This window comes from Phasianus colchicus, chromosome 5 (assembly GCF_987193195.1).
Source record: "Phasianus colchicus chromosome 5, bPhaCol1.hap1.1, whole genome shotgun sequence".
Lineage (NCBI taxonomy): Eukaryota > Metazoa > Chordata > Aves > Galliformes > Phasianidae > Phasianus > Phasianus colchicus.
In genome coordinates, this window is record NC_143440.1 from 19,838,589 (window position 1) to 19,866,234 (window position 27,646).

The 27,646-nt window shown below is 35.5% G+C and overlaps 1 protein-coding gene across 2 annotated transcripts in view; it reads left to right on the forward strand.

Moving 5' to 3' along the window:
- PDHX (pyruvate dehydrogenase complex component X) overlaps positions 1 to 27,646 on the forward strand; it is a 43,094-nt gene that overhangs the window by 830 nt on the left and 14,618 nt on the right. For both annotated transcript variants that reach the window (XM_031593335.2, XM_090140774.1), the window contains exons 2-7: positions 8,847 to 8,930; positions 12,892 to 12,992; positions 16,865 to 17,070; positions 17,980 to 18,078; positions 22,053 to 22,236; positions 22,863 to 23,010. In XM_031593335.2, coding sequence (XP_031449195.2) covers positions 8,847 to 8,930; positions 12,892 to 12,992; positions 16,865 to 17,070; positions 17,980 to 18,078; positions 22,053 to 22,236; positions 22,863 to 23,010 — 822 coding nt within the window. The remainder of the gene's footprint in view (positions 1 to 8,846; positions 8,931 to 12,891; positions 12,993 to 16,864; positions 17,071 to 17,979; positions 18,079 to 22,052; positions 22,237 to 22,862; positions 23,011 to 27,646) is intronic.

Consider the following 27,646-nt stretch of genomic DNA (forward strand, 5'->3'; position numbering starts at 1 on the left):
ATGTATGTATTATTCTAGATAATGTTTTCTTACTCTTTTAGGAGTCCAAATATGTTTTTTTAATGTGTGTATGATACCTGGGATGGAAGGTTAACACCCATAGCATCCAGAAGTTAAAATGTAAATGTGTACGTAGCATGTAAATGTATGAGCATTTGAAAAAAGGAGGGCAGTATGTCAGATGAGGAGGGAAAGCAAAGGTCAGTTTCCAAGAAAACTCATCAATGCATTTGAAAGAGGAAGCAAGCAAGCATACAGCACAATTCAAATGAAATTACCAAGAGTGAGTGTGTAGGAACAAAAATGAAAACATCAAGGCATAAAATGATGCAACTGTAATCTTGCAGAAGTATTGAAGAAATAATCTGTAAGTTAGTATGAGAAATAAGGCCTAGCGTGTTACACAACAGAATTCACCAAGATCCAAGTATGTATTGCTGCTGGTTTTTGAGTATTCACTGAAAGCTAAATCAATGCACAGACATATAGCAAAAGCAAAGCTAGATGAAGGACACAAGTTATTCAGAGAATAACTTCAGGCAAGTTAGGTATCATTCACGCAAATTAGTGTTGGAGCTATCAGATGCATTACACAGAACAGATTAGATGGAGGGAAAGCAGAAAGATGTCTTCATTATCTTCCTGATCTGTATTTAAAAAACAAAAACAAAAACAAAAAAACAAACTACATAAAAGTATCTTCTTGAACTTTTTGTTTGTTTGTTTTCAAAGCCTACAATTAAGCAACCAGCTGAACAAATTATGAAATACTGACAAGGCTTAGGAAAACTTTGTTTCATCAGGCACTCAGATTTGCTTTTGTAAGGTGTATGTAAGGTGTAACAGTGCTATCTGTGTTGTAGATCGGTTTTATAAGGCTTTGGCATGCTATCATATGTTTGTGGGTTTTATTTTTTCCAATGTTTTTTCTGATAAAGAAATTGTAGAAACATGATCTCAGGGAATTTGTATAGAGTTGTTCAAGCTGTAAAGGAAGGTGAGGAGTTATTAGTTGTCCTAACTGGAAGAATATTTATCTGAGATCCTTCAGGTCCCTTTCAGGACTTGTGCCTGATGCTGAGTTTTAAATGTTGTTTTTGTTAGAGGTCTGCAAAACGTTTGTCAATCCAAATATGACTTGAGGACGTGATTAGACTTCATACTAATTGCAGTGAGTTATGTGCATAACATTAAGAAGAAATGCGTAGTATAGGATGGGACGTGGTAGTTTGCTAGGTCGTAATCCTGCATCAAGAAGTCAAGGCTTTTGCAAACAGAATGTGAGTGAATCACCATCGCGCTGCGAAAGTTATACTGGGTTGATGAGCCAGGAGTGTCATCTGGAGGGCATGTGGTAATTCTTCTGCCACTCTACTTTGTACCTCTAATACTTTAGCCAAAGTTTTGCTGTAGTTTTGAATGCTGTACATCAGGAAGGGGGTAGGGTTGATGGGAGAGAATTCAGAGGAGTGAGAGTTATTAAAGATGTAATAAACTGTCAAAAAATTCAATTGAAATGTATTGGCTGTGTAACAGTAGGAATAACCAGAACGTAAACATTTGTATGAGATAAGCAGTGAAATGCAAATGGATGTATTACTGAGGGAAAACTTTCAGTGGTTTGAACAGCATTGCTCTGTTTTATCTCCTTGACTGCATTGTGCATCTCCATAAACGGGGATATGTGAAATTCCAGCTGTATCTATAGGTAGTCAAAGCACCAGGGTGTAGATCTGCTTAATTGTAGTTGCAAATCGGTGTATGTTACACTGAAGTTTCAGCAGGTAATTGACTTTCTAGTAACCTTGTGCAGCTGTACTGTAAACGGAGGAGACAAGGTGCTGATGGATTTTCTTCATAGAAGGAAGAAAAAAAGTAAGAACTATTACTTTTTAAAAAATATTTTAAAATATTTTTTAATATTCTTTAGTCTTATCATTGCTGTCAGATTGTAGCAAGTCTTTTAAATCTCTGCTAACCAGAGGGTATGGCCTGGGGACTTAGGAAATACCTCACCAGTGGCACATGTTAAAGTGTTTGTCCTCAGTTCATCACAGGTTTTGTTTATTTTGTTTTGACAAAGCTGGAACTGTTTCCATAACAAAGGTCAAACAAGGGGCAATGAAACAGTGTCTTATTGGATATGCCTAAACATGAGGTGCTCAGATTGTAGTCACCAGCCTATTGTAGGTGTCTCCTGTCTTGTCTTCTATTTATTTGGTATATGGTGTAAAGGACAAAGGTGGAGGCAGAAATCTCAAACCTAGATTCAACGTTTTTATTGATGATATATATTAGGAGTTGTATTCTTGGCTACGTAGAAAATTATATTTAAAATAGAAGCAACCGCTTATGTGGAAAAAAAATTGTTGTTTTCTAAGCCTTTTTTAAATTCAGTTAATTGGTTTGTGACAACACAAAGCTGATGACAGTAAAATTAGCGGATGGTGATGAGAGCTGAGAAACTTCACGTGTTCTAAATTCTCTTAAGTGAGTGAGCTTCACTTGTCTTTAATAGATTGTGTGAATTGTCTGAACTCTTTACTCACCAATAATGAAAGATCAACAATATTTACTTTCCAGAGTGCTTATAAGGACTGTACAGTGCAGTTAGCCTGTATCCTGTTTGGATGTCTGATCACTAACTAAAAAGTGACTAAAATAGCTTTGAAGGGTAACCATTCTTGTAGGTGCTGTTCTTGTGTATCTGTGGAAGAGCAAGCCTTAATCGCAGCACTTCTGAACCTGGCTGTGAACATAGATGTCTCTATATGCGTGCGCCTTAAGTGAACACACAAGGATTGGATTGTTTAGTGAGGCTGGGGGATGAGGAAGGAGTGAAGAAAATGGAGTTTAGTTGCACCTTCTTTTTTCTTTCCTTTGCCATAAGTACTTTATTTGTAGTTAGCAGTTCCTTTAATCTCAACTAAGCCCTGTCCTGCTTTCTGCAGGGTGTTGTGGGTGTCAGTGTTATTTATATTGCTGTGTGATGAGTAAGGTCAGGGAGCTATCATGAATGAAATCATATTTCTTGTGATGAGATTAACCACCAACAAAACCCATTCTCTGATCTGGATAACTGAACAGCATCGTAAGTATTAGCACTGTTGCTAGTATGAGTAAGTAGGTCAGAAGGCTGAACAGCTTCTTTCATATGTCTTATGGATTTATATTAAAGTTAATGTAGAACAAGAGGCAGTCATGTAAGGCTAAGCTAATAAGTTTTCCTTAAATTAGCATAATTTGAAATGTAATTGATTCATTGCTTTGCAAAACTGTTCTGAGGGTTGGATTAGATGATCTCAGAGGTCTTTTCCAACCTCTGTGATTCCGTATCTGTGATACATTGTAGATGAAAGAAGCAGTGCTTTCTTTGATTTCATAGTTATGAAATTTATTTAAGACACCAAAATACTGTTAGTGAGTGTGTTCTGTGGGAAGTTTTTTCAGTGAACTTGTTGACCATATCTGCCATCCAAACATCAGAAAGCAGCTTTTTTACTTGATAGGCCAGCGGAAGCAAGCTAGCAACTGACCGTAAGTTTCACTGGCAATATGAGTTTAAAAATAAATAAATAAAATGGAATGGAGGGAGAGAAGGGAAATGGTTTGCTGTTGGATAGACCATGGCCAACACATTTGTCTGCAGTGGCAAAGTGATTAGATGAGGACAGTATTTTGCTCTGGTAATACTGTTGACCTTTTTATCATACACATAAAAAAGTGAAAGATCATTGAGTACTGTGTTGGGTGAGTAACCACTGCAACTTTTATAAACTGCACACAATACCTCTTCCCTGTTAAAAATCTTTATACAAGTATATACGGAGTTGTCCAGTGTATAGATAAAATCTTTTCAGTTCTTTGCTTTTTTCTGAGCTTTGGTGCAGGTAATCAGAAGTTTGTAATGTTTTTCTAAACAGTTAATTGCTTTATGTTGTATACCTTGGCAGCAAATCAACAAGTAAGCTCATGTTTTCTTTTTAAATTGTGATCAATGACGTGTCTGTTAAATTCTTTATTGTTGGAGTGCATTTGAGGATCAAGATGTTTCCATAAGACAATTGTTTTCTAATTTAAGCGGCGTGTCAAACTTTCAGGTGAACCATCTAACAGAAAACATCCGTGACATCAGCAGTCTTTTAGACTTAAAAATACATTTTAAGTCTGGAAGGACAAGCCGCAGAATGTTACAGCCAGGTGTTTATTTTCAGAATGAAATCATTGCATAATTCCATATAAATGTAATATTCTTTGTTTTGAAGTAAAATGTCAGCTACCTCCCAAGAAGTGATCAACTTGTAGGGCTTTGCTGCCTTCAGAGAAAGTGGAGCACAGCATTAGTTTTCATAAACTTAGATTTTCTTCTTGTGGTTTCTAAATAGGATTGCAGAATTGTGATGGTGGGATGTATGTATTTGTTTCTGTTGATTAGAAGCAGTCGTATACCTTCTACAGTAAGTTTGAGTGCTGCTCAGTTGCAGTTACCATTATTGCAGTGGGGCACAGTAATATAGAAAATGAGTTTCCAATTTTCAGACTTAATGTGTGCCTTCATTTTTGGATTCTTTCTTCTGCTTTGTCTCCTGTTTATTTTTCTAATGCATCACATGTGCTTGCTGCTGAGTCTTGTCTTCTAACTTGATTGGAAGAGACTGTATGGTTTGTGAAAGCTGCTTGTTATGTGACAGGGAAACTGTTAAAGTACTCCAAATTTGTTACTCAGTTTTGTATGTATGCCATGGGATGGAGCATATTCTGGGTAATGGGTCAGGTAACTCGTTACTAAATTGAAGCATATGAGCCATCATGTTTTAAAATGCTTTTTAAATCTCATTAAAAAGATGGAATGCTTTCTTTTTCTTTTTCCTTGAAGCATGCTTACCAGTTGTAGATAATCCTAGAGTTTTGTGGGATATGACTTCAAAATTGTTTTTGATTTTTTTTTTTGTTTATTGGTTGTCAAAGTTGACTTGTCAAGTTAGGCAAATGAAACACAGCATTTATTTATGTTGTGTACATTTTCAAGTAGTCTATTTTCTATTGGCTGTTATCCATAAATACGTTTCAGTGAATGTACAGAGCATAAAGGAAGTTGTAAACTCATGTTTTAATCTACAGTATTCGAAAAAAACTAGACATAGTATGAACACAGGCATTCAGAGAATAGCATACATTCTTAATGTCATTTATTTCTTTTTTTGTGTATTGAGCTAAGACAAGAGATTGCAAAAAAGAAACTTAAAAAAAGGTAATTCAGTTAAAGAGTGCCACTGTTACCCACAGCATTGTTTGGATACATTTCTAAGCATTATAGTAATGAATAATAGTAAACTGACAAGCATTTATGTATAATGGAAAGAGCAGATCAATTTCTAGAGCTGATTTGTAAAAGGAAATTAGCTTGGGAATAGAAGGTTGAAACAAATATGTATATTTCTTCCTGCATTCTTCTGGAAACACAAATCACATATATATACATATATATATATATATACCCTGGGCTCATTTCTACAGCTCAAGTGTTGTGGGCAGCATGACCCTAATTGTGATGATGTCCTGGGGACTGTGGGAAATAAATAGCTCACCTTCTGCTCTTGGTGCATTATAAAATGGCCAGGTCATTAATGCTTGCTGAGGTTATGAGATAGTTGCTGCAGTGTTTAAAATTTGCATTAAAAATGCTTCGTGTCCAGAAATTATGAGAAAACCATATTATTTCTTGAACTCTACCCAACCTCTGAAATATTAGCAGTTTAATACTTTTTACGACTGTAATAATTAGTTCTTTCATAGTCCTGTAGCAAAGAGACAGACAGAGGCAGATTTATTGGATGTGTTAATATTAACTAAGAAGAAAGGTGGGTAATTTTAATTCCCTTAAAACATTGTGTATTAGTTGAAGTTTCCCTTCTATCTTTATCTTCTCTGAGATCTTAACCAGGGTAATTCTTAGGACATAGAAGAAGTGATGAGAAGCATTTTTGTTCTGGCTTCTTGTCTTAAAACCCCAAGTATATTTCATTGCTCTTTTTATTCTCAATAATGGAAAAACAAAAAACAAACAAACAAAAAAAAGGGATGCCTGCTAAGTTTTTAAAGCTGTTCTGCTAACTCTAAGTAAGACCAGATGTGAGAGAGGTATACTGCTGCTTCCTAGTTATGATAAACCTTAATGCTGCTGACTGGGTACAAAGAAAAGGGAATATGAAGCAGAATTGATTCTTGCCTTTTTACAACGTTCCTCTCGTGTCTATTTTTGTGGTTTAATTGAATACAGATTCAGATAAATAATTCAGAAAGGGGCCTTAAATTGATCAGATACTGGAAAACTACACAAAATAGTACTTAAAGAGCTGTATTTGTTTGGTCTTGTAACTGTCCTTATAAGTTCAGAATGATAATATCCATTTATTACAAGCTGTATGTCAGAATGCTTCTCTGGTGCCTTGGATCAAATGGTGGGGGAGGCAGCGTGCTGTGTGGCCAAGGAATGTGCTGCCTTGTGGGGCTCTATTCCAAAGAATCCCACTTACGTGCCATACAACTGGGCACTGTGCAGTGCCACTTGGCTCTGTGTATGGGGGTACCGGGCCATCCAGCTGACTGCACATTGCAGTGAGCTTCTGGCAAGCTGCATCTAGGAGGTGGCAGTGTCATGGCAAGAGAAGGCCAAGAATTTAGCTGATCCATGTATGTAGACACTTATCCGTTAGAAACATCTCTGCAATGAGACATCTTTCAAGCTTTTTAACAGATGCCTAAGATACAATCAGTGAAATTTGAAGTTAGGCAATTTCAGTCTGTGGAGTATCATAGAATGGGCTGGGTTGAAAAGGACCACAATGATCATCGAGTTTCAGCCCCCCTGCTATGTGCAGGGTCGCCAACACCAGACCAGGCTGCCCAGAGCCACATCCAGCCTGGCCTTGAATGCTTCCAGGAATGGGACATCCACAACTTCCTTGGGCAACCTGTTCCAGTGTGTCACCATCCTCTGTGTGAAAAACTTGTAATAACTTCTAATAACTTCCTCCTAATATCCAACCTAAACCTCCCCTCTCAGTTTAAAGCCATTCCCCCTTGTCCCGTTGCTATCCACTCTCATAAGCAGTCATTCTCCTGTTCATAAGCTCTCTTCAAATATTGGAAGGCCACAATAAAGTCTCCCTGGAGCCTTCTCTTTTCCAGGCTAAACAAACCCAGTTCCCTCAACCTTTCTTCATAGGAGAGGTGCTCCAGATAGGAAATAGATAGGGTTTCTTAGCAAAAAGGGTAAATAAACACTGGAACAGTTTATTGGTGGAGGAGGTGGATCATCATTGTCTGGAGTACGAGGATTATGAGAGCTTTATTAGTTTAAAAAGTATGCTTTAATCTTTCATCTGGAAAAAGTTCCACAACCTGCATTAAAGAAGAAGAGCACGTAGTGTATGTGGTGGTTTTGAGAAAAAATCATTGACGCTTATGGTTCTGCAAATCAGGACTCTGATTTCTTCAACTTTTGAACTTCGGGAGGATGAGGTTATGTGCTTTGTCTTGGCACACTTTTAATATTGCAGTTCAGCATTAAAGCAGTGGTCCTAATTATAAGTACCTAGCCTCTGTTTAGGAGTCAGAAGTTAATCTACCAGTTGGCAAGGTATGTTCCTTACAGTTCCACCACTCTGTCATCATGCTTAAGAAGTCTGAGGATAGATGAGAACTCTGAGACTGACCAGAAGATGCCTGATACTGTACTCATGCATTTGTGATTTTGCTGCATAACTTGGAAGAAAAACCAATAAATAACACTGAGGAATTTCTGGATGGAACATACATCAGGGTTCACCAGCAGGGAGCTATCTAATTTCTTGTGGTGTAGAAGATTGGCTTCTCTTAAGAACCGAGATACGTGTGTGCACATTGCTTTTCTCTTCTTTGGGCTTACATATATCTGACAGGCCTTACTTTCAGACACCATTTCCTGCTCACTTGTCTTCAAGACTTGTTCCATTTGTCCACACGTCCAGGAGTGAATAAGAGGCTGTAGCGTGGTATTTTAGCCAAGGTTTTGCTCAGAGGAGCTCTCACAGCAGCAGAATGAAGAATATGCAGGACCACATGTGGAAACACAACCATAATGAAAATAGGCTTTGGCTTAGTACATATGCATCCTATACTCAAGAGGCAGGAGATGTTAGGTGCCTCAGCTTAAGAATTCTGTGGCATTTCAATGGGGAAGAAGAAAGACACACAGCTTTATGATAGCTGCTTATTCTTCTATTGGATGTTTGTATTTTATGGTTGTTTTTTCAGTCTATGCATGATAAAGTGTGTAATTTGAACTTTAAGCAAGCTTTAAATTTCCTTCTATTTACATTTCTGTTGGGCAAAAGTTCTGTAACTGCTTCACTTCAATTCACCACAACATTCTTCAGCAGGTTGTACTGAAATTTGAAATACTAGTTTGTGTATTTTTCATAATGCATTGTCTTAGTTACGAGGCGGAAGCTTACATTAAAAACTAATTGCTTCAAAGCTTAAGCAGCAGATGTACCTTCTTTATCAGTCATACAGTGTCCATATCATATTTTTACTAAAGACAAAACTCAGTTTGGATAACACTTTATATGGTTTCGTTCTCAGGTTGGCTCTTCTCTATGTAGCAGATTCTAAAGTTTATTTTGTTTTCTTTGGTGTTCTTGGGAGTGCATTTAAAGTATATGCTTGCATATAAGCTTTGGAAAAAGAGCTTTGTCTTAATGATTACGTTTAGTTCAGCTGTCCTTCAGGTTCATGTGCTTTTAGCCTCGTTTGTGCTTGAAAGGGTAGTAAGTCTAGATTACAATGTTCTTATTTTACAGGTACACCTGCAATTAAAGTTTTAATGCCTGCACTTTCTCCTACAATGGAAGAAGGAAACATCGTGAAATGGTTAAAGAAGGAAGGTGAGACACCGTTTTCTATGTCCTCACTTGCAATTCTTCAGCTTTATGTCCTGTAAGAATAAGATCTTTCTTTCAGGTTGTATCTTAGCAAAACGTTCAGTGTGTCTGTGCTTTCTTTTTGAACAATACCTCACTTTACAATTGTTGGCTTTAAATACTTTTTCTTTAGTTGTATTCCATAAGATTGCTTTGACCATATTTTGAACATTTTCTATTAGGTTGTTCGAGGGTGCAAGTATTTGTTTGTGGCTTGTTTGTTTGTTCTGAATTCCCAGTGTTGATGTGCTTAACAGTAGTGGCTTTAGAGGTATGACAGCCCTTTAGTTTGGGGAGGGGTCTCTGTTTTGTTATTCCTGTGGGAGTAACGAATGAACTATAAAATAGTTTAAAAATATGGTATTTTTATAGTTGTTCTTTAGGACTTGCTTTCTAAATATCAGTTGCGATTTGTTGATCTAAATCTGCATTTTGATTTTTCTGCCTGGGTAAATGAGTTCTTTCTTCAAAGTGTGGGTAAGGCCTTTATCACTGAATTACCAAAGTACTTTACCTGTATCTTTTTTGAATATTTTGGGATGTGAAAAGATGGCAAATCCATAGCTCAGAGGTCCTCTTGTAATGGACATGAACTCTTCTAGTAGGAGTTTCTGCAAAACAAACTAGGAAAAATGTGACAGTTTGTCCATGGTAAAAAAAAAAAAAAAAAAAAAGAGTTGTTTTCCTCATAAATTCAGCAGCCATACAGTGATTTTTCCACAGGTTTCCCACTACATGCCAACCTCAACACAAGAGGAAAAAAATATTTTAATTAAAATGAAATCATAATTGTTGGTTTGACTTTGTGATAAGCTATTTTAGGATTGTCATTGTTAAGATCTATTTAAGATTTATTGGCACTGATGTGCTGCTGAACTTTTGGCAGTCTTGTAAAGGAGCATAATGATGACATTAAAAAACAAAGTTAAGAGAAAAACCACAGTACTTAAATGCTTCTGTCTGCAAGAGCTGATGAGCAGTGTGATTCTCCAGTGAGTTGACCATCCATGTTAGCAGCGTTATTGAATAGAAATGGTTGATAACATGATATTAAAAAAAAAAAAAACCAAACATCTAAAACAGAAGTAAGGCGATTGCATGTGAAGTGTATTTCCCAGCTTACCCAGCAGGGGCCAGTAGAATACTAGTAGAATTAATTTTTGCTCTTTGTTTAAGAATCAAATGTTTTCATTTAACAGTTTCATGGTATGAGCAGATGATTTCAGTAGGGCAGAAAGAAAAATGCTGAACTTAATTGACAGCTTTATTATTTTCTTCTCATTGTTCATGCAGTTTCATATAACGTCCAGTGGGTAATAAAGTCCTTCACTTAAAAACTGTGTATCTAAAAATTTTTATTTATTATGTATGAATCTAATGTTGATGAAAGATAATAGATGAACAGCCCTGGAGATGAAAACCTCCTAATTACTCTGGGTAGGAAACAGAACAGGCAACAGTGCTAGCAGTTTCCCCATGCAGTGTAACTTGGTCTTCTTCTGAGAAAGCACCTCCAGGGACTTCTATGCTCAGTCAACTTTGATTTAATTTGCAAAGAGCACTTCAAAGAATGCAGTTTGTATCTTGTGATTTGGATACTTGTCTGCTAGTAATTGAATAGAGAATTCAGGCTATTGAATGTCAGTTGGAAGGGATTTCCTAGAGGGAAAGTCAGTTTCAGTAGAAATACTAATCATTCAGTCTAGCTACAAGAAATGACTGATTTAAGTTTTTTCTTTTAAATGTGAAAATAAAAAGAATTTTTAAGTGTATTGTATATAATCTCAGAGAGCTAGCTACCATTAAGGTAACTCCTTTTGCAAAAACTGCTTTCTCATTCAAAAACATAAAAACAAAGATACGTTTTGCAAAGCTGTTCATCCCAATCATCTCTACTGGGAAAGCTGATCTATAATTGACATCAAAGTGGGCTCTGTTTTGGAGCTCTCTACTGCTATCTCTATCACATGTTTCACTCTCTACTGAAAATAACTATGATCCTTTCTATTACAGTGAATCACTGAAACCCTTGAGATTTTGAAGCCAGCTATGAAGTATTCTTGATTAAAATTGCATTTGATCAATTGCCTTCCAAATCTGTGACTGCTTCTTGGCTGCAATGTTTTTTGGGAACAGGGAAAAGGAAACAAACCCAAACAAGTGGAAAAGTGGTTTACCCATTTCCTTGAAGACTTTTCCTCTTGCCTTCCCTGCGTAAGAGTCCTCAGCTTTCTACAAACAGCCCCCTGTACTCGAGTTATGAATTATATTCTAAGGGAGAAATGTGTGATGTTTGTTTTGGCTAGCTTGTGCTGTTAGAGTTAGTGCTGAGCAATCTGCAGTAGTGAGACATCTTCTCAATGGTGCAGAACATTTTCAGACTGATTCCGGGTTGCAAGCAGAGAATGAGCAAGCAGATAGGGTGTTAAGCTCCTTTCTTATCTCAACTATATAGGTTATGGAATTTGCTCACACAACAATTTGATTTTTTAACAGCTATCAGATACTTACCTAATGGTCTGATATATAGGGCACTTGAATTAATAATCCAATGGAATTAAGCTACTGATATAAAGCCTGGAAATTTGGCTTCCTGTTGTAGACTGTTTATGCTCTAGTTATTGCAAAGTGCAATGCAGCAATTAGATTATTAAATTAAATAAATAGGTGCTACTTTGTGACCTCCCCTGCCAAGTTCCATAATGAGATTGTTTATGAATTCTAAAACTATGTAATTAATTGAGGTTTGAATGTCTCCATTGCTTGTCACTGCAGAGATCATGAAGGTAATAAATACTTTATTTTTCTTTTATTCTAATTCAGACAGTCACACCTAAATGGAGATATTTATTAAATTGTATGATAAACTTTAAAATGTAGGTTACAACCTGCACAAGAATTTTCTGATGCCTAGCATCTAAGTGACAGCAGAAATTAAATGTTTAGATAATATAGGTGTGGTATTTCTGCTACTGAGGAGATACTAAAATCATATTTTGTGTTAAAAGAAACGTAATCTTACATTAGACTTCTGTGTATTGTCCCCATTTTTCAGTACTCTGTAAGGAAAAGTGCCTTGTTTTGTTGGAGACCAAAGCATTCAATTACCTTAAACTTCTTCTATGTAGTTTTGTTTTTAAGATAGGCCACATGGTCAGTATTGATCTGCTGGAGCAATTCAGACATAGTAACTTCTGTTGTGTGTCAGCAGATATGGGTATTCTTGAAAAGCAGAGGAGGATCATACTTCATAATTATTCTACTTACATTCCATAATTATTCTACTTACAATTAAAGATTAAAAGGAATTGTTAACATTTGTGCATGTTTGTATTTCACAAAGTAAGTATATTTCTAAAAGATCTTTTTATTTTATTTATTTATTTATTTACTGTAGAAGAGATTGAGAAAGCAAGTTCGCAGATACGCTTTCCAAAGAGATTGAAGCTCTTCATACTTCTGTTTGAAAAGCTTTGATAGAGTAGGTACAAGCTATGAAACCATGATACTTAGTTACAGGCATTGCTGCCTATGACCACTGTCTCAAAAACTTTAGGAATCCTACTTAGACTGCTGACTAGCAATGAATAGAGAGGGGTGAGGATTGCATTTGTGACAGTGCTACTTATCAGTGGTTTTGTACAGACAGTTTTCATTGTGTGTGTGTGTATTTTGTCTTGGAACACCTACTATAAACATTGCTATGTTAATGTTCTGCTGTTTTTATTCCTGTCTCTGAATCTTAGTGTTTGTATATGAGAATGAATGATACAATATGATAGATCATGACAGGGAATCTACTAGATGTAGAATATGTTTAAGACTGTAAACAGGGTGTATTGTATGCTTAAATGTTTCTCTTCAATGGTTAAAGAGATATAAAAGGAAATTTAGATCATGCATTAAGTTCTGTTATGTTTTGCAGGTGAAATGGTGAATGCTGGGGATGCACTGTGTGAAATTGAAACAGACAAAGCAGTGGTTACCATGGAATCAAGTGACGATGGCATATTGGCAAAAATACTGGTAGGGATTCTTTCTGTCTGAGTAGGATGTTATCGTTTCTCTCAATGCATTTATTTGCATTCCTAGTGAAGGAAAAAACCCCTTATTTTTGTTTTGTAGCATCCGTTTAAAGGGACACTGGTTCATAAGCCGCATAACCAGTTTTGTTACTGTTTTCTTAAGAAATTTTCAAATCCTGATAGTAGCTGGAATGGGGAATAAATAACATCTCAAAGGCATAACAATGTTAGTACAAGAATCAAATATGGTTTCATATGAAGAAGACTGTCCTTTCAAAGACTATCTAAAAAGTTTAAGATGTGATGTAGTTAATGGGAAATTAGAAGTGTCTAGTACATCTGAGTTATCAAACTAGCTGAAGTTTGCTCATATCCTTAAACAAGGCAGAAGTTTTATGTTGTTTCATGCCAGCTATAATTCAACACCATCTTGATTTGAGTTCATTACAGAAAACCTAGTTAATAAAGGGAAGCTAACATTGTTTTTCACCTTTAAAAATTAATCATTAGATTAAATTAATTCAAGCTTCTCTAACGCTTTTGCTTTCCGTGACTGTATGCTGCAAGTATCTATAGTTTTAGAAAAAGCAGAGTAAGAATAGAATAGCTGTATCTGCATATATTCTTTGTCTCTCTTAATCTGTCTTTTAATGATCACATCTTGTTCATGTAACATGCCATAAAAACTTAAATGAGTGGATGAAAATTTTAGAAGGGTAATTTCAGAGAAGTGATTATTCTTTCAGCAGAATTAATTCTTAAATTACCACTGACTTTTTGCCTAAAATAGGTAAATTTGGACTGAAAACGGATGATGAATAATTTTTTTAAAGAATTGTATTTAATATCCATTACCATTTTCTCATTCATGACCTAAGTGAGATCTGCTATGAACTGTAACTACTTTGTATAAAACTTCCACTGTAAAGTGAACCAGCATGAGGTCCATCCACTTTGCTTGCCACTGTGCTGCAGTGGCACCAGCTCAGAGATTACTCCTCTGTACAATTAAAGTTGTCTCCTCCAACTGTTTCACCTTGTCGTGGCTCATTTGTGCTTTGTTTATTTGTCAGCAAAATTAGGTTTCTTTTAGAACCTCCTTGGTTGTGGACACACACAGAGTAATAGAAATGTTCCGAAATGACTGTTTTTTTCCCAGTCTTTCTATATGATAGGCTCCAAGATTCATTGAGGTCTATGTAAAGGAGTTTTCTGGTGTTATGAATTTTGAAAACTCAGAGGACATGATTAAAAAATCCAGGAAGTAAAAAGTTAACCAATATAATAACATTTTTTTCAGTCTCTTCTAGTTCTGAGCTGCAAAGGCTGTATAGATTTGTTTTTATGCTTCTAAAGTATCTTTAAACACATACTGTTAAAAACACACACTGCAGTTATCTGGGCTGGAAACATTTATTGGAAAATATGGAATGCTGGAGTTTTCACGTAGCTACTTATCTTAAAGAGCAGTGAATATGAGAAGTGCAATAGGCTCAGTGTGAAGAGCAGTGACATCTTTGAATGCTCATGTCACACTGGCTTGTAGACAAAGGCTAACTAGGAGAAGTGTTACTGAATCATCAGCTGTCCCTGGTGAATTTCTGTATGTTATCATAGCATCCTTAAAGCACTCATATCAAAATTGCAATAAGCATTTACACAGCACAAACATATCCTAATGCTTATTGGCCTATTCAAGTACTGTATATAGAATGTTTATTGAAGTAGAGCTGCTCTCTATTTTGCATGCACAGCCCCTTAAAGAAATGAAGACCTGCAAAAACAAAAACCCAAACCCAGCACTGATTAGTTGTTATTAACTGTTACATGTTAATATGAGAAGCATTTTGAACTTGTGGGACATCTGTTTTGTGTTGTCATTGATATTGAATACAAGATTCATAGCAAATGTCTGAGTATTATGCTGACAAACATAGTTTTTTAAATGCCTTATTTAGTGCTAAATATGATAGTGCTGCGAAATTATTAGAGTGTGTAATTTTAATATTTTCTATTTTTAGCATTATTTTCTTTTGTTTTTCCCAGTTTTTGTGCTTCAATGAATTGATGAGGTAGGTTATGTTTGCAGTTGCTTCAAACTGCTGTTTTATTTGATTATGAATGGTGGTAATACTGCCAATATGCACACTTACACAGATCTGCTTATCAGCGGACCTTCCTGTGATAGGATCTTTCAGCCTTAGTCCAAGCAGTTCACGGTTTTTTGTTTGGCATTCTCTTATCCTGAGGTACTTTAAACTAATCTCAATAAAAATAAAATGTGATGAAATCTTGATGCATAATTTCTTCTCTCAGGCAAAGCTTTTCAAAATACTAACGGGAAAAAAAGGGCACCAGGAGATCAGAGCAGGAAATATCGATCTAAGTCTTAGGGTTCATTTTATTATTTTGTTGTTTTTTTTTTTTTTCCCATATAATAGTTACTCTTAAAGTATTACTTACCTAGTATTTATGGAAGGAAAAGAAGTAGACTGGCAAAGCTGTAAATGTGGAATGTTTTATGAGAATATAGACAAATTGGCTTTGCTGTTCCTTCTTAGATCTAGTGTTGGTCTTTCTGAGTAGAGGAGCAGGTAATCTTATGAAATGTGATGCATTCTATTAGCAGAGTTAGTGTATCTGAGCAACAGCGTCCTAGTATTTGCGTCTGCTGGTACAGTGTTTATGGTTTTACAGCATTCTGTTTTTACTAGTGTTTAAGTTTCTAGAAAACTTGGTTTTATCTAATAATAACAATAAGAATCCTTATCAGGTACATCATTATTAAGTTTCTATTTTAGTTTAGGCTTTTCAAGTATTTGACAGTAATTGGCATTTTCTTACAAACTTATCAGCAGTGCAGATACACCAGGTCTACTTGAGGCAAATGTTTATGCAATATGGCTTTATGAGAGAATGAGTGTGTCTTCTCTTTGTTTGGAAATTGACTGTGTTTGGGCTGATACAGTCGAAGTTATACAGAACTACTTTTTTGTCCCATTGAGCTTTGAAACCTTGCATTGATGCCCTGGAAATGTTAATGCCTGTGAGGGCCTGGAGAGCTGTACTTCTGCAACTGTTTGAAGACTATCAAAGTATCCAATTGTGCAGGCCTTCTTCAGGTTGTTAAGTTAATGTAGTAGCTGTGATTTTATTTGCTAAAGCACTGAAGTGCTATTTTGACTGTGGTACAGGTACAACTTAACTTTAAAAGGAGCATCTAAAACTAACTTAAGTTAGTTATCCAGTCTACTTATATTCTATTCTTCCTGCATGATTTCTGTTTGGATGTTTTCTGAAATAGTGGATTACCACATTAGTGCTAACACTTCGTTTTTGGACAGACTTGTTATTTGATACCACTTGTATTAAACTAGATACGCTACAGTGGTGGATGTTAGCATGAAGCAAATGTTAAGCTCTTCAAAAAGCAGAAAAGAGATGCTACTGTTGCTGTAGGTTTTGGGGACTTTGGCTTCTGTTTTTTAGCTTCTGCATTTATGAGTTGTTTTTAAAAAGTACCACTACCAGATACATTATAGTTATCTCAAGGCACATCCATTTTCAGAAAAAGCTAATGCAGGTTTTTCTTAGAGATAGTCTGTAGTGTGTAAATCCTGCACTTTGACTTCTGAATGCTAGCTTTAGATGTATGGGGCTTTAGTGCATTAGTTGATGTTTCTCTTTTACCTTATAATAGCAGTTATAGTTAACTACAGTCATGAGTCTTTGTTACTAATTGTAGAATAAAACAGGATATATTTTCCTGAAGGACTGTCATTAATATGCCTGAAATTTTCACAGTTACCCTTTTTAGTCATGAATCTAGACACTGCAATATTTAACTGAATGTTCTCATTGCCTTAAATTTAGGTAGAAGAAGGAAGCAAAAATGTACGCTTGGGCTCCCTGATTGGTCTGCTGGTAGAAGAAGGACAGGACTGGAAGCAGGTTGAAATACCAGCTGATGCTAATGATTCATCTTCTCTGGCACCACCTGCAGCTGCTGTTACCTCAACTCCTGCAGGTCCTTCAGTTTCAGCCCCTCCTAAAGTGGAACATCAACTTGGAAAACTGCAGTGAGTTTTCATGTCCATTATGAAATCGAACTTTTGTTTCTTTAGATTAGTAGAGCTGAATCATGAAGAATCTTTGTTCTTTTCTCACCTGATATTGAGCTGTTATTTGAGAGTCTATAGCGTATGTGACATAATAAAACTTGCTTGCCTGGAATATTTCTCTGCTTGTGAACCCAAAGAGTAAATTAAACCAACACAGCTTTATTAGAACAGCTTTTATGCATAGGCTTTTATTCTGATACATAATTACTTTATGATGGATTCTGAGCTTAGATGGAGAAGAAGTTTTGTTCGCAGTTGATGTACACTAATGCTTATGGATCAGATGGTCAGTTTACATTTAACTTGCTTTCTGTATTGTTTTATGTTTGTTTGTTTTTTGAGAAAGATAAGACAACAAAAAAAGACCCATTCCATACATTCTAAATTCTTGTAGTTTTTGGTACTGGAAAAGAATTGTTTTCATTTTCATAACAAAGGAATATGAAAAACTCAAGACCATGACTTATGTTCCCTATGTGAGAAATGATAGAGGTGTAACCTTTGACTGTGTTCCTGAAGCCCATTGCTTATGTTGTTATAAATTACTCTTGAAGAATGTATTAGTTTCTGCGCTTATCTTCCTTTTCCAGTATATTGTGTAACTGCTGAAGGAGGAAAATTTTGAGATGAGTTTTCGAGTCTTTATTTTGGTTCTTTTAAGTCACTGTTATGTTTTCAAATTCAACCTTATGTTAAAGCTTGTTGAAGGGCTGCATTATGATTTGTTAGGATCGCAGCCTTTGAACAGAACTGTTTTCTTCCCCAGCTATTGCTTCTGAAATACAGTATGTGTCTTACAGTTTCTCTTGATATACGGAAGTAAACCTTACAATTTAAATAGTTAATTTTTTCTCCCCACTTCTTTAGGTTTCGCTTAAGTCCTGCAGCTCGCAACATTGTGGAGACTCATGGGCTAGATCCAAGCAGTGTTACACCTTCTGGGCCTCGAGGAATCTTCACTAAAGAGTATGTAGCTGTCCAGTTAAATCTGAAAAAACCTATTGAGCGGATAGGGAGAATAGATGAGGATGTGCTTTAAAAAGCCTTTAAAGTTCCAAAATAGAATGAATTTTTTTGGCTTCATATCCCATCATGGCTGTATGATTCCGCTATTCCATTTCCTGCAGCTCAGCCTATAAGCTGGCTGTCGACACCTAGGCAGCAGTGTGAGCTACTGTTGTGCATGTAAAGATTTTGCTACTCAGAGGTACAGTCAGAGCCAAAACAAAACAACTCTGGACTGTTTTCATCAATTCCTTTTCTTTGATAAAGTAAAGTTTTTTGCTTCCTTCAGTGAAGTTCAACCAGGAAATTTGTCAGAATTTAGTTTAATTTCTCTTTTGTTAAACTAGGGAGAGCAATGAAATGCAAAGGTATGGAATGGTATTCTGTTGGGTTTTTTTTCCCTTTATTTATTTATGTATTTTTATTTAGTGCTTGTCTTTGGCTTAAGGAATCTTTGTTGTGATCGAGCTCCTTGTTAGTTTAATCTTCTTTTGAATATTCTGAGCTGATGATTGACATTCAACCCTTACAGTCGGGAAGGTCATATATAAAAATACACTGTGGTAGATCCAGAATTCTTAGCTTTGAAATAGTATGTTTTCTTTGCATTAGTGTGTGAAGTATTAGAGATAAGAGCTTTCAACAGAAGTACTGCTTTTTTTTTTTTTTAATGAAATTGTTGCTTTCAACAGATGCCTTCCTTCACTTTCACAGATCTTGAAAGCTGCTGTAATACCATTTCAGACAAAGACAACTAGGTTAGTGTAACTCTGAAGTTAATTCAGAGAATTCGATAGTGGAAGTTTCCCTGCTTTTTCAAAACTTCTTCCTAGTGCCTTTGGCTGAGTTGAATTAAATAGGATTTTGAATGGATAGAATATTCAGGAACAAAGTATCAGAAGTTATTTTCTTTGTTATGGTATTCTATGGTGCATTAGTAGTCCTGGCAGGTGAAAACCCTCTAGGAGTTTGAACCGCCTAATTAACATCCCCTAGTTGTCATGGAGATGGAGCAAAGCTATTTCAGTTGCAATGAAAACTTACTGAAAAAAATAAGATTTCGTTGATATATTGCTCTTCTGTAAAAAATGAAAACAACAACAACAACAAAAAAAACACACAAAAAAAGATTTGACTGTGAAAGTATTTTTAAAATGCGAACTGATTTTTACTATTTTTTAACCGTTACTTTGAAATGGTGCTAATCTTCCAGGTGCCTGCAGGCTTTGCTACTACACTTTGAAATAAAATGCTTGCAGGTTTTTGTAGAGAGCTGCTGCAGATATTCAAGGAAATACTTCTGCTAACTTGAGATCCCTGTTAAAATACATGCTACAGTTTATAGCTGAGTGACTCATAGTCTTCTTCCCAAGCAGACTGATGGTTGATATTTTTGAGGGAGTGTTGCATGTTCACTTTTCACTTTTAAACACTGAGTTTCCTTATTGAACAGAACTCATCAGATTATGTGAAACAAAGAAAGATAGCGCATTATATAGGCAAGCAAAATTCATTTCTATCAGCTTTCTATCTTTGGATTCAATCTACTGTAAAATCTGCTTTTATCAGTAGTAGGTTGTTTCTCACGATAGCTTTCCTGTCATAATTTCCTCTCTTAGTAGACTGATGCATTTTTTTTTTGTGACAATGTATTGTGTTCTTTTCAGAAATACACTAGCAAATCCATGTGTTAACAGAAATTAACCTCTGTTAAAGGTGACACCATGCGTTTTGGTCATCAGCTCAGACACCGTATTTAGGAGATTTGTGTTTAAATTGCTTCTATCTTGTCTCATTCTATTTACTGGGTATGTAGAAATTTGTAAATGCAAGCACTACAAGTGGGAACGTTAGATACCGGCAGTAACTGCGTTCTCTGAGGCCATGTTCCTCCTACTGGTACCTTCTTATCTGCTCTCAATAAGTGTGACTGGGGATTTCAGAGCTGCTCAGGCATTTGTGTTGTACTCTTGCAAGTAAAATGTAGGGCATTTATGTAGTACTGATTTTGCAGAGTCATTTTATGGGTATGTATTGATTGCAGATGTAAAGTGAGATCTGGGCTGCATATTGCTTGTCAGCTGCCAGTATGTATAAATGAGTTCCTTCCATAATGTTGATAGTGCAGTAGAATCTTCTGATGTGTAATGTTTCCTCTTCCACGAAGTCTTCCATGAATATGCCGATGTTGTGCATCTCATGTTGCCAACATTTGGATCTTCAGTGTTTATATCCTCTACCTTGTCGATTTCACACAACTTGGCTTTTGAGCACAAAACACAGTTTACTTTGGCCATTCATTGAATTTTAGCTAATGTGATAAAGTGCAAAGTGTTAGTCTGCATGTTTCTGTAGTAGCGATTAAACTGAAGAGGTGCAGAATTTGAATACTACTAATAATAACAGTTTGGTATAAAATTCTGTTGTTTAACGGATGTTCACTAAGCTCTGATATCTTTTCTGGATTTTGGGCTACTCTCTTTCGTGTTTGTTACCTCTCCCTCTCATCATTCTCCATTATTGTCCTGTATTGATAGGGATTTTTTAGAGTAATTAGAAAGGGACAGCGATTTTTTTTTCATTGCAGTTCTAATGAAATATCTCTTCGACGTTGTGCAGAAATCTGTTTGATGTGTTCCTCCAACTCTTTTATTTGAGCTCTCAGTCTTGCAGACATAACAGTCATAAAACATTGCTGTGCCTGGTTTTCATAATCAGTTGAGTAATGTTTTTTTTGTAAAAAATAAATAGTAAATCTCAGACTTGCATGAGTTTCAAAAATTGTCAAGTGTAAATTTTAGTCTAAAAATAAGCTCAATTTTCACAATAAAGATTTCAGTTAATGCACTAGCAGTCACCAAAATCATTAAAGCATTTTGATTTAGTTATGATAGGTAAGACCATCTGTTTTTTATGCCATATGCATAATGCATTGAAGTAATTTTAAAGCATTTTCTTCACTTTAAATATATAAAAAGTTATTGAAGCTTTATTCTGTGTAATATGGGAATGATATAATGAACAGATGGTCTCTGTTATGATTGCCAAGTTAAAACTTTTGAGTAAATTTTGGTAGCTTCCAGTATGTTAACTAGGAAAGTTACATTACATCATGTAGTTTCTTTGTGTGTGTGTGTGTGTAAAATTGTAATGGTAGAGGATGATTTTCATTCAGTGGAATTTAATTTCTTCTCCCTTCATGTAGTAGTTATGTTAAATCCTAAAGCATTATTTTTTAAAACAAATTTTAGCTAGTGTGTAAATTTGAGAAAGTAGGGAATAACTTTCACATTGAATTTACATCCTGACTTCAGACCTTTTTTCTCTTAGTATTAATTGAAACATCTAGTGGGGCTGGAAGAATAAATTAAAGCAAATAATTGAGGAGTAAACAGGTACTGTATAGAAAGTGGAGCTTTTCAGATTTTAATTCTTGACTCTGGAGTGATAAATTGTTAGGAAAAAAATACAGAGCCTTTAGTGTTGTTCTAAGATTCTGTCCCTTTACAAAAATTGAATGCCATATAAACTGTTAACTCTTACTCGAATAGATTCTTGCTTAAGCAGTAATTAATGAATTTGGAAATATGTTTGTTTAGTGTCTTAAGTTTAGAAGCCATTCTAAGGCTGTCAGTGGTCTGATTTTTAGATTTCTTTTACATTTTCTCTGCCAGTTTGTAATAAACTTTTATGTATGTAAGCATTTGTGCTGTGGTGATGATGGCTTCATGAAGTGATAGAGGATCACATAGGGTAAATGATACAAGATTGTGTTATCAGATCTGGAGCATAAAGCGGTGATCCATGACTGATACATGGATAAATGCACAAAGGAAGGTTGCTAATCAATTAGAATTAGTGATGGAATAGCAACCCTTTGGGGATTTTTGAAATTATTTTATCTTTCTCAATATTTCATTGTGTTTAATCACCAGGGATGCTCTCAAACTTCTGCAAGGGAAGCAGAAGGGTAAACCCAGTGAATTGAAACCTGTGGTTTCTCCAGCTACTTCTCAGCCTACTGCAGTGCCTTCTGTTTTGCCAGCAACAGCTGTGGCTTCTGCTTATCCAAGGCCAATGATTCCACCAGTTTCTACACCAGGACAACCTGCTGCACCGGTAATGTTTCTTTTAAGTCCTCAGCGTTGTAAGAGGTAAATATTGCCACTGCTGCTTAGGTAGTGATGTGAAATTTCCAGGACTGAAAGAAAGATTTCTTTCTTTCTTTCTGTCTTCACTGATATTTCAGTCAATTAAAAAAAAAAAAAAAAGACTTGCTTCCATGAAGAAGGTGAGAAAAAGTTTGCATTGAAAAATTACTGAATTTATTTGGAAGAGTAAGAAGGAAGATTTGCGGTGAAAACCATCTGAAGTGACTGCTCTGGGAACTGAAAAAGCAGTAGCTTGCTTAGGAAATACTCTACTATTTAAATATTCAAGCAATACGTAAGATCTGGCAGGTGAAGATGAGTGTTTGTATACCCTGAGAACTCAAGCCTGAATACTTGGGCATATTCTAGAGACTTCTTGAAAAAAATAAGTAGGACTAATTCTATGCTGTTAATCACAATTCAGTGGAATAGACTAGAACACTCACTGATCTTAAGTATATTACTTTGAGTAGTTGGAATGTATATCTGATCTCGAGGTGCTCAATGTGCATTGAGACTGGAGTTCTGTTGCAGCAGAGGGGAATGTTTATTTGTTTTCTTGATATTTAGTGTGTAGCACGTGATTTCTTTCAGGGTACATTCACAGAAATACCAGCTAGCAACATCCGAAGAGTTATTGCGAAGAGATTAACAGAGTCTAAAACTACTATACCTCATGCATACGCTGCTGCTGACTGTGACATTGATGCTATTTTGAAATTGAGAAGTGAATTGGCTAAAGGTTAGTGATTTAACACATGGTTATTAGTGTGTACTTTGTCTTGTTCACATCATCTCATGTCCAGTAAGTGTTGATTTTTCTATGGACAGAACATGATACATTCAAATAATCTTTCTTGGTGTAATGTATATCGGACTTGAGCTGTGATCTTATGGTATCTTGACAAGTTATCCAATTCCAATAAGATACAAGAAAATAGAGCTGTTACTTTGCTGAGTAATGTGATACTTTGTAGACAGCTGCAGAGGACTGTGTTGTCCGCTACCTTTTTCTTTCATTCCATCCAAATACAGCAATACTTAGCTTCTTTACAGTTGAAATTCAAGTTATCCATGCAGGATAACGGGGGAAGCTTCAAATTAAAATACATTCATAATGCAGGAACTATCCTTCCAGGTACATTGTTATAAAGCTTTTGGTTTTGCTGGCTTGTTCACTGAATTTACTGAAAAAAAATGTAGTTGAAAATGGCATTATCCACTGTAAGGAAAGTTCTTAGCCCATACCAGCCAGCATGTGGTAAATTCCCCTTGAAGACAGAGTAATGGTATTCATGTGAGTAAGATGTGGTAAATATCTTTCACTGAAACTTGCATGTGTGCTTAAAACTATGTTAAGCTGATAGGTGTACAGAAATCTTTCACACAGAGAACTGGATAATTTTGAAATGCACATTGGATTAAGACCTTAATATATGTAAAGTAGAAATCCCAACTTTCATAATGTTTTATATTAAAATATTTTTACTTTAGACAAAATAACAAAGTTTTCCCTTTTTGTCTCAACTTGTATTCACTGAAATGACTTCACAAAAAATGTTGTGAAAGTTTAAGATTATATTTTTTTCTTGGACTTCGTAAAAGCAAACAACAAAAAATCCTGAATGTAAATCTTTTTCTTCTTTATGTTTATAAGCTTCTTATTCTAAAATAAAAATAAAGACTGTAATGGAATAATCAAGATCAGAGAGAAGATTGCTGAGCAGTTTTGCTATCAGACTATGTAGTTGTTTTTGGTTTTTTAAGCAAGGTCATATCTCTGACACAGATCAGGTAAACTGGAGGGGAAAAATTAATGAATAAATTCACTGTGCTTTTTCAGTCACATCTTCTCATATCTCCTAACCTACTTGGAGAAATTTAGTTTATAAATTTCAGATACCTTTTTCTTCACAGAAGAGCTGAATTGAGCAGTTGAAGATGTGTGTTGCATATTTATGCCTCTGTAGTACCTTCATTCCCTCTGAAAAAAAATGAATTATTCTAAGCTGTCCCAATCCACTCATCTGTTTTGCTGTCAAATCTGTGAAATAGTCACATGAGCTCAATTAAGGTGATGCCACAAATGTAGGAAGCAGTTTCAGGGCTGAGGCAGGAAGTGGTGCCTGCTTGTCTTGCATTTCATTTTTGTCCATGGAACTCCAACGAATTCTAATCCATTGAGGAATGAAGTTTAGCTCTTCAGGAGAAGTAGCTTTCTCAGTAAATCTACTTAGGTTCCTCCAAAAATAATGCTTCTTATTTATTTTAATGGAAACTACAACATAAACCATTAGCTATGCCCCTCTGTTGCCATCTCTTGCATGACAAGAAAATGTAGCTGAATAGTGTTGAGAAGGTTCAACCTTTACTGCCATACTACCAATATCTGCCTCTCACATAGTGGGCCAACATAAAATAGGAAGCATTACTTTCAGAGCAGCCATCATATTTGTTTTTGAGGTAGAACCTGATAAATGAGTCAAAATGACCATGAGATATGTTTGACTTCACTGCTTGAAAATGATTCTATTGGCTCTATGTTTCTATGTTGAATATTCTTCACATGTGATATATTTTATATACTGGAAATCGGTTGATATCGGTCAATATCTGTTTTGTCAGTTGCAGCCAAACTGATTAGCCATAGCTTTAAAATTAATTTCCATTTTTACAGGAACAAATCCCTTTTCAAATCAAATCAGGAAAATATTGATTAATTTATCTTTTGATAGCTTCAGTTTATAATGCTGGTGTAAGAATAGCTTAATTTTTACAAAACTTGAATTTTCAATACCCACGTTGTTTGGAATCTATTCCAGGCACTCAGATTATATTTCTGCTGCTTTGTAAATTTAATTTTCTTGTTCATTCCACTTTATGAAATTTAATTTTCTGCACTGCAGTAGTTTAGGCTACACGAGCAACTACTTAATTCTGTTTGACGAAGTAGACGTGTCCACGTATGCTTCATAGCCTCATGCAAAACCTGTTACTTCAGCTAAAAAGAAGTGTCTGAAGGCCCTTTGTTTAGTGACTGTATGATGAGGCAAAACATTATTTTTTTAATAAGTTATTTAATGCACACTATGCAGTGAGTACTTTGCATGTAAGAATAAGGGGCACGAAAATGTGTACATTGCCCTGAGATTCCAAGCACTGAAAACTACTACCTTTCTGTACAGTTCTGTAGTCACTCAAGACAATCGTCAAGTTTAAAAAAAAAAAAAAAAAATCTAGTTTCAAATACTTATGACCAGTGACACATTGTAACTTAATAATCTCAAAGTAATTTTTATTGTTGCAGCTTTGGGTGATGATCCACAAGTAGATATTCCTTAGGCAAGTCGTATGGAAATCATTCAGTGACAACACAAAAAAATTATTGGTGTTGCCATTTAGTCATCTTCATTTATTCTTGTGTGTTTTCTTTCTTTGTTCCTTTGATTATTTTTTTTTTTTTAAGCATCACAAGAGAAGATAGTGGTGTGTTGTTTTCTTTTGTTTTTCTGAAAAAATTGTATTATAATTGCCTGGATCTTTGGGATCTTACTGTCCCATCTGTAAATTTTCTGAATGCCAATGCTAGCAGAATTCAAAGGGTAATTTTCTTGTCTTCAAGGCAAGGTTCACTAGTATTCATGGTAAATCGAGCTACATATAGCTGTGGATGGTGGGGTTGGGTTTTTTTGTTTGTTTGTATTTGATTTGTTTGTTTTAGTCTTCCATGGAATTATTCCATGGCATACAGGTACCTCTAGGAACTGAGGTTGTCTTTTCCAGCGGGTATCGCAGTACAGAGATCTTTTGCTTTGGCATCACTGTGTAAGACACGTAGTCATTTGCTGTTCCTGTGGCTATCCTGTGAATGTATTTTCATCCATTTCGTGTCACAGAGAGCTGTAGAATGGTGTAGAGGTGTAGAATTGGAAGCTTATTGTTGTATGACAAGCCCATGCTTAATTTTTCATTTGTGAGATCCTAAATCAAATTAAACTGACATGTTCCCATTTTCTAGATGATGAAGAGGAGCTGCTTCCCTTTCACTGGAGTTTAGAATGACTAGTTTTGAATGCAGGAGGAGCCAGAGCACTTGAGAGCCAGATCTACTTGATCTTTGTTTATTTTTTAAACATTTTACTCAAATGTTAATGTAAAAGAAATATGCAGTGTTGATATTATATCAGCCTTAAGCACGTAAATAGCACTAGCAGGCCATAAGAAGTGACATACAAAATTGTCATGGGAATGGTTAGTTGCCATCCATACTATGAACTTTTGATTATTTGAGGTAAAATATTATCAGATGAACTTCCTTGAATTGTACTCCTTTATGACTGATTTGTCTGATATGTAGATGCATCAGTGCAAATTCCATGCTGTTATGTTAGAATTCTAGGTTTCTCCTGACACACAAATTGCTATTTGTGGCACATATTGCTATTCAATTATGTGGCACTTCATTAATTCCTCAAAATTAATGATCATGTAAGAGAAATTCACTTAACAGTTCCCTATAAATGACTTTAACTTCGCAGAAGCATTCTTAAAGGTATGTGTACTAAATGCCAAAAAACATTCTCAAAAAATAAGTAGTTTTGCTTCTTGTTTTTTTATTTTTTTTGGCTGACAGCTGTCATAATGGCAGCTGAGAAATTCACCTTATTTATTATGAGAATTATGTATTTAATATTGTGTAAATATAATATATCTTCATGATCATTCTATAGCAAGTATGGAATATTCTACACTGTATCTGTAGGCTTTACTTCTGTTGCCAGTCATGACTGCAGTCAGTACTTCAGTCCTAAAACCTTCATGAAAAATAATGCAGCACATATATAGCAATCATTCCTATCCCTTCTTCCAAATTTTAGGGGAAGAAAACAAATGCAATAAATTATATGCAGTGTTTCTTATGCTCACGTACAATCAAGTCCTGTGGAGGTTATTTTGCATGCTTGTAGCTAATGCTACCTTTTTTGTATATAGTATTGTTCTTTACTTAATTAACTTGCTTACTTGCATGTTATTTTGCAGCTTAGTTTAAAATGTATTGTTAACTCAATTTAAGGATTCACAGATGCTTTCACCTTCATAATTCTTCCATTAGAAGGCCTCAAGGGTAACTGGAGAATGACATACCTTTAAATCATGGCTGAATAAAAGCTGACCTTTGCAATTATTCCAGCTTATGCATGAAAGTACATGAAGATTAGTAGCATGCAATGTTGTTTTTGTGTATTTAGATCCTACAATACTTTTCTACGTGGAAAGTAAATACAAAAGACATAAACCACACATGGACTACTTCTCATAGGAATGAGTAGTAATACTCAAGTTTCCGACTGCTCTGACTTTATATCAAAAACTAGAAG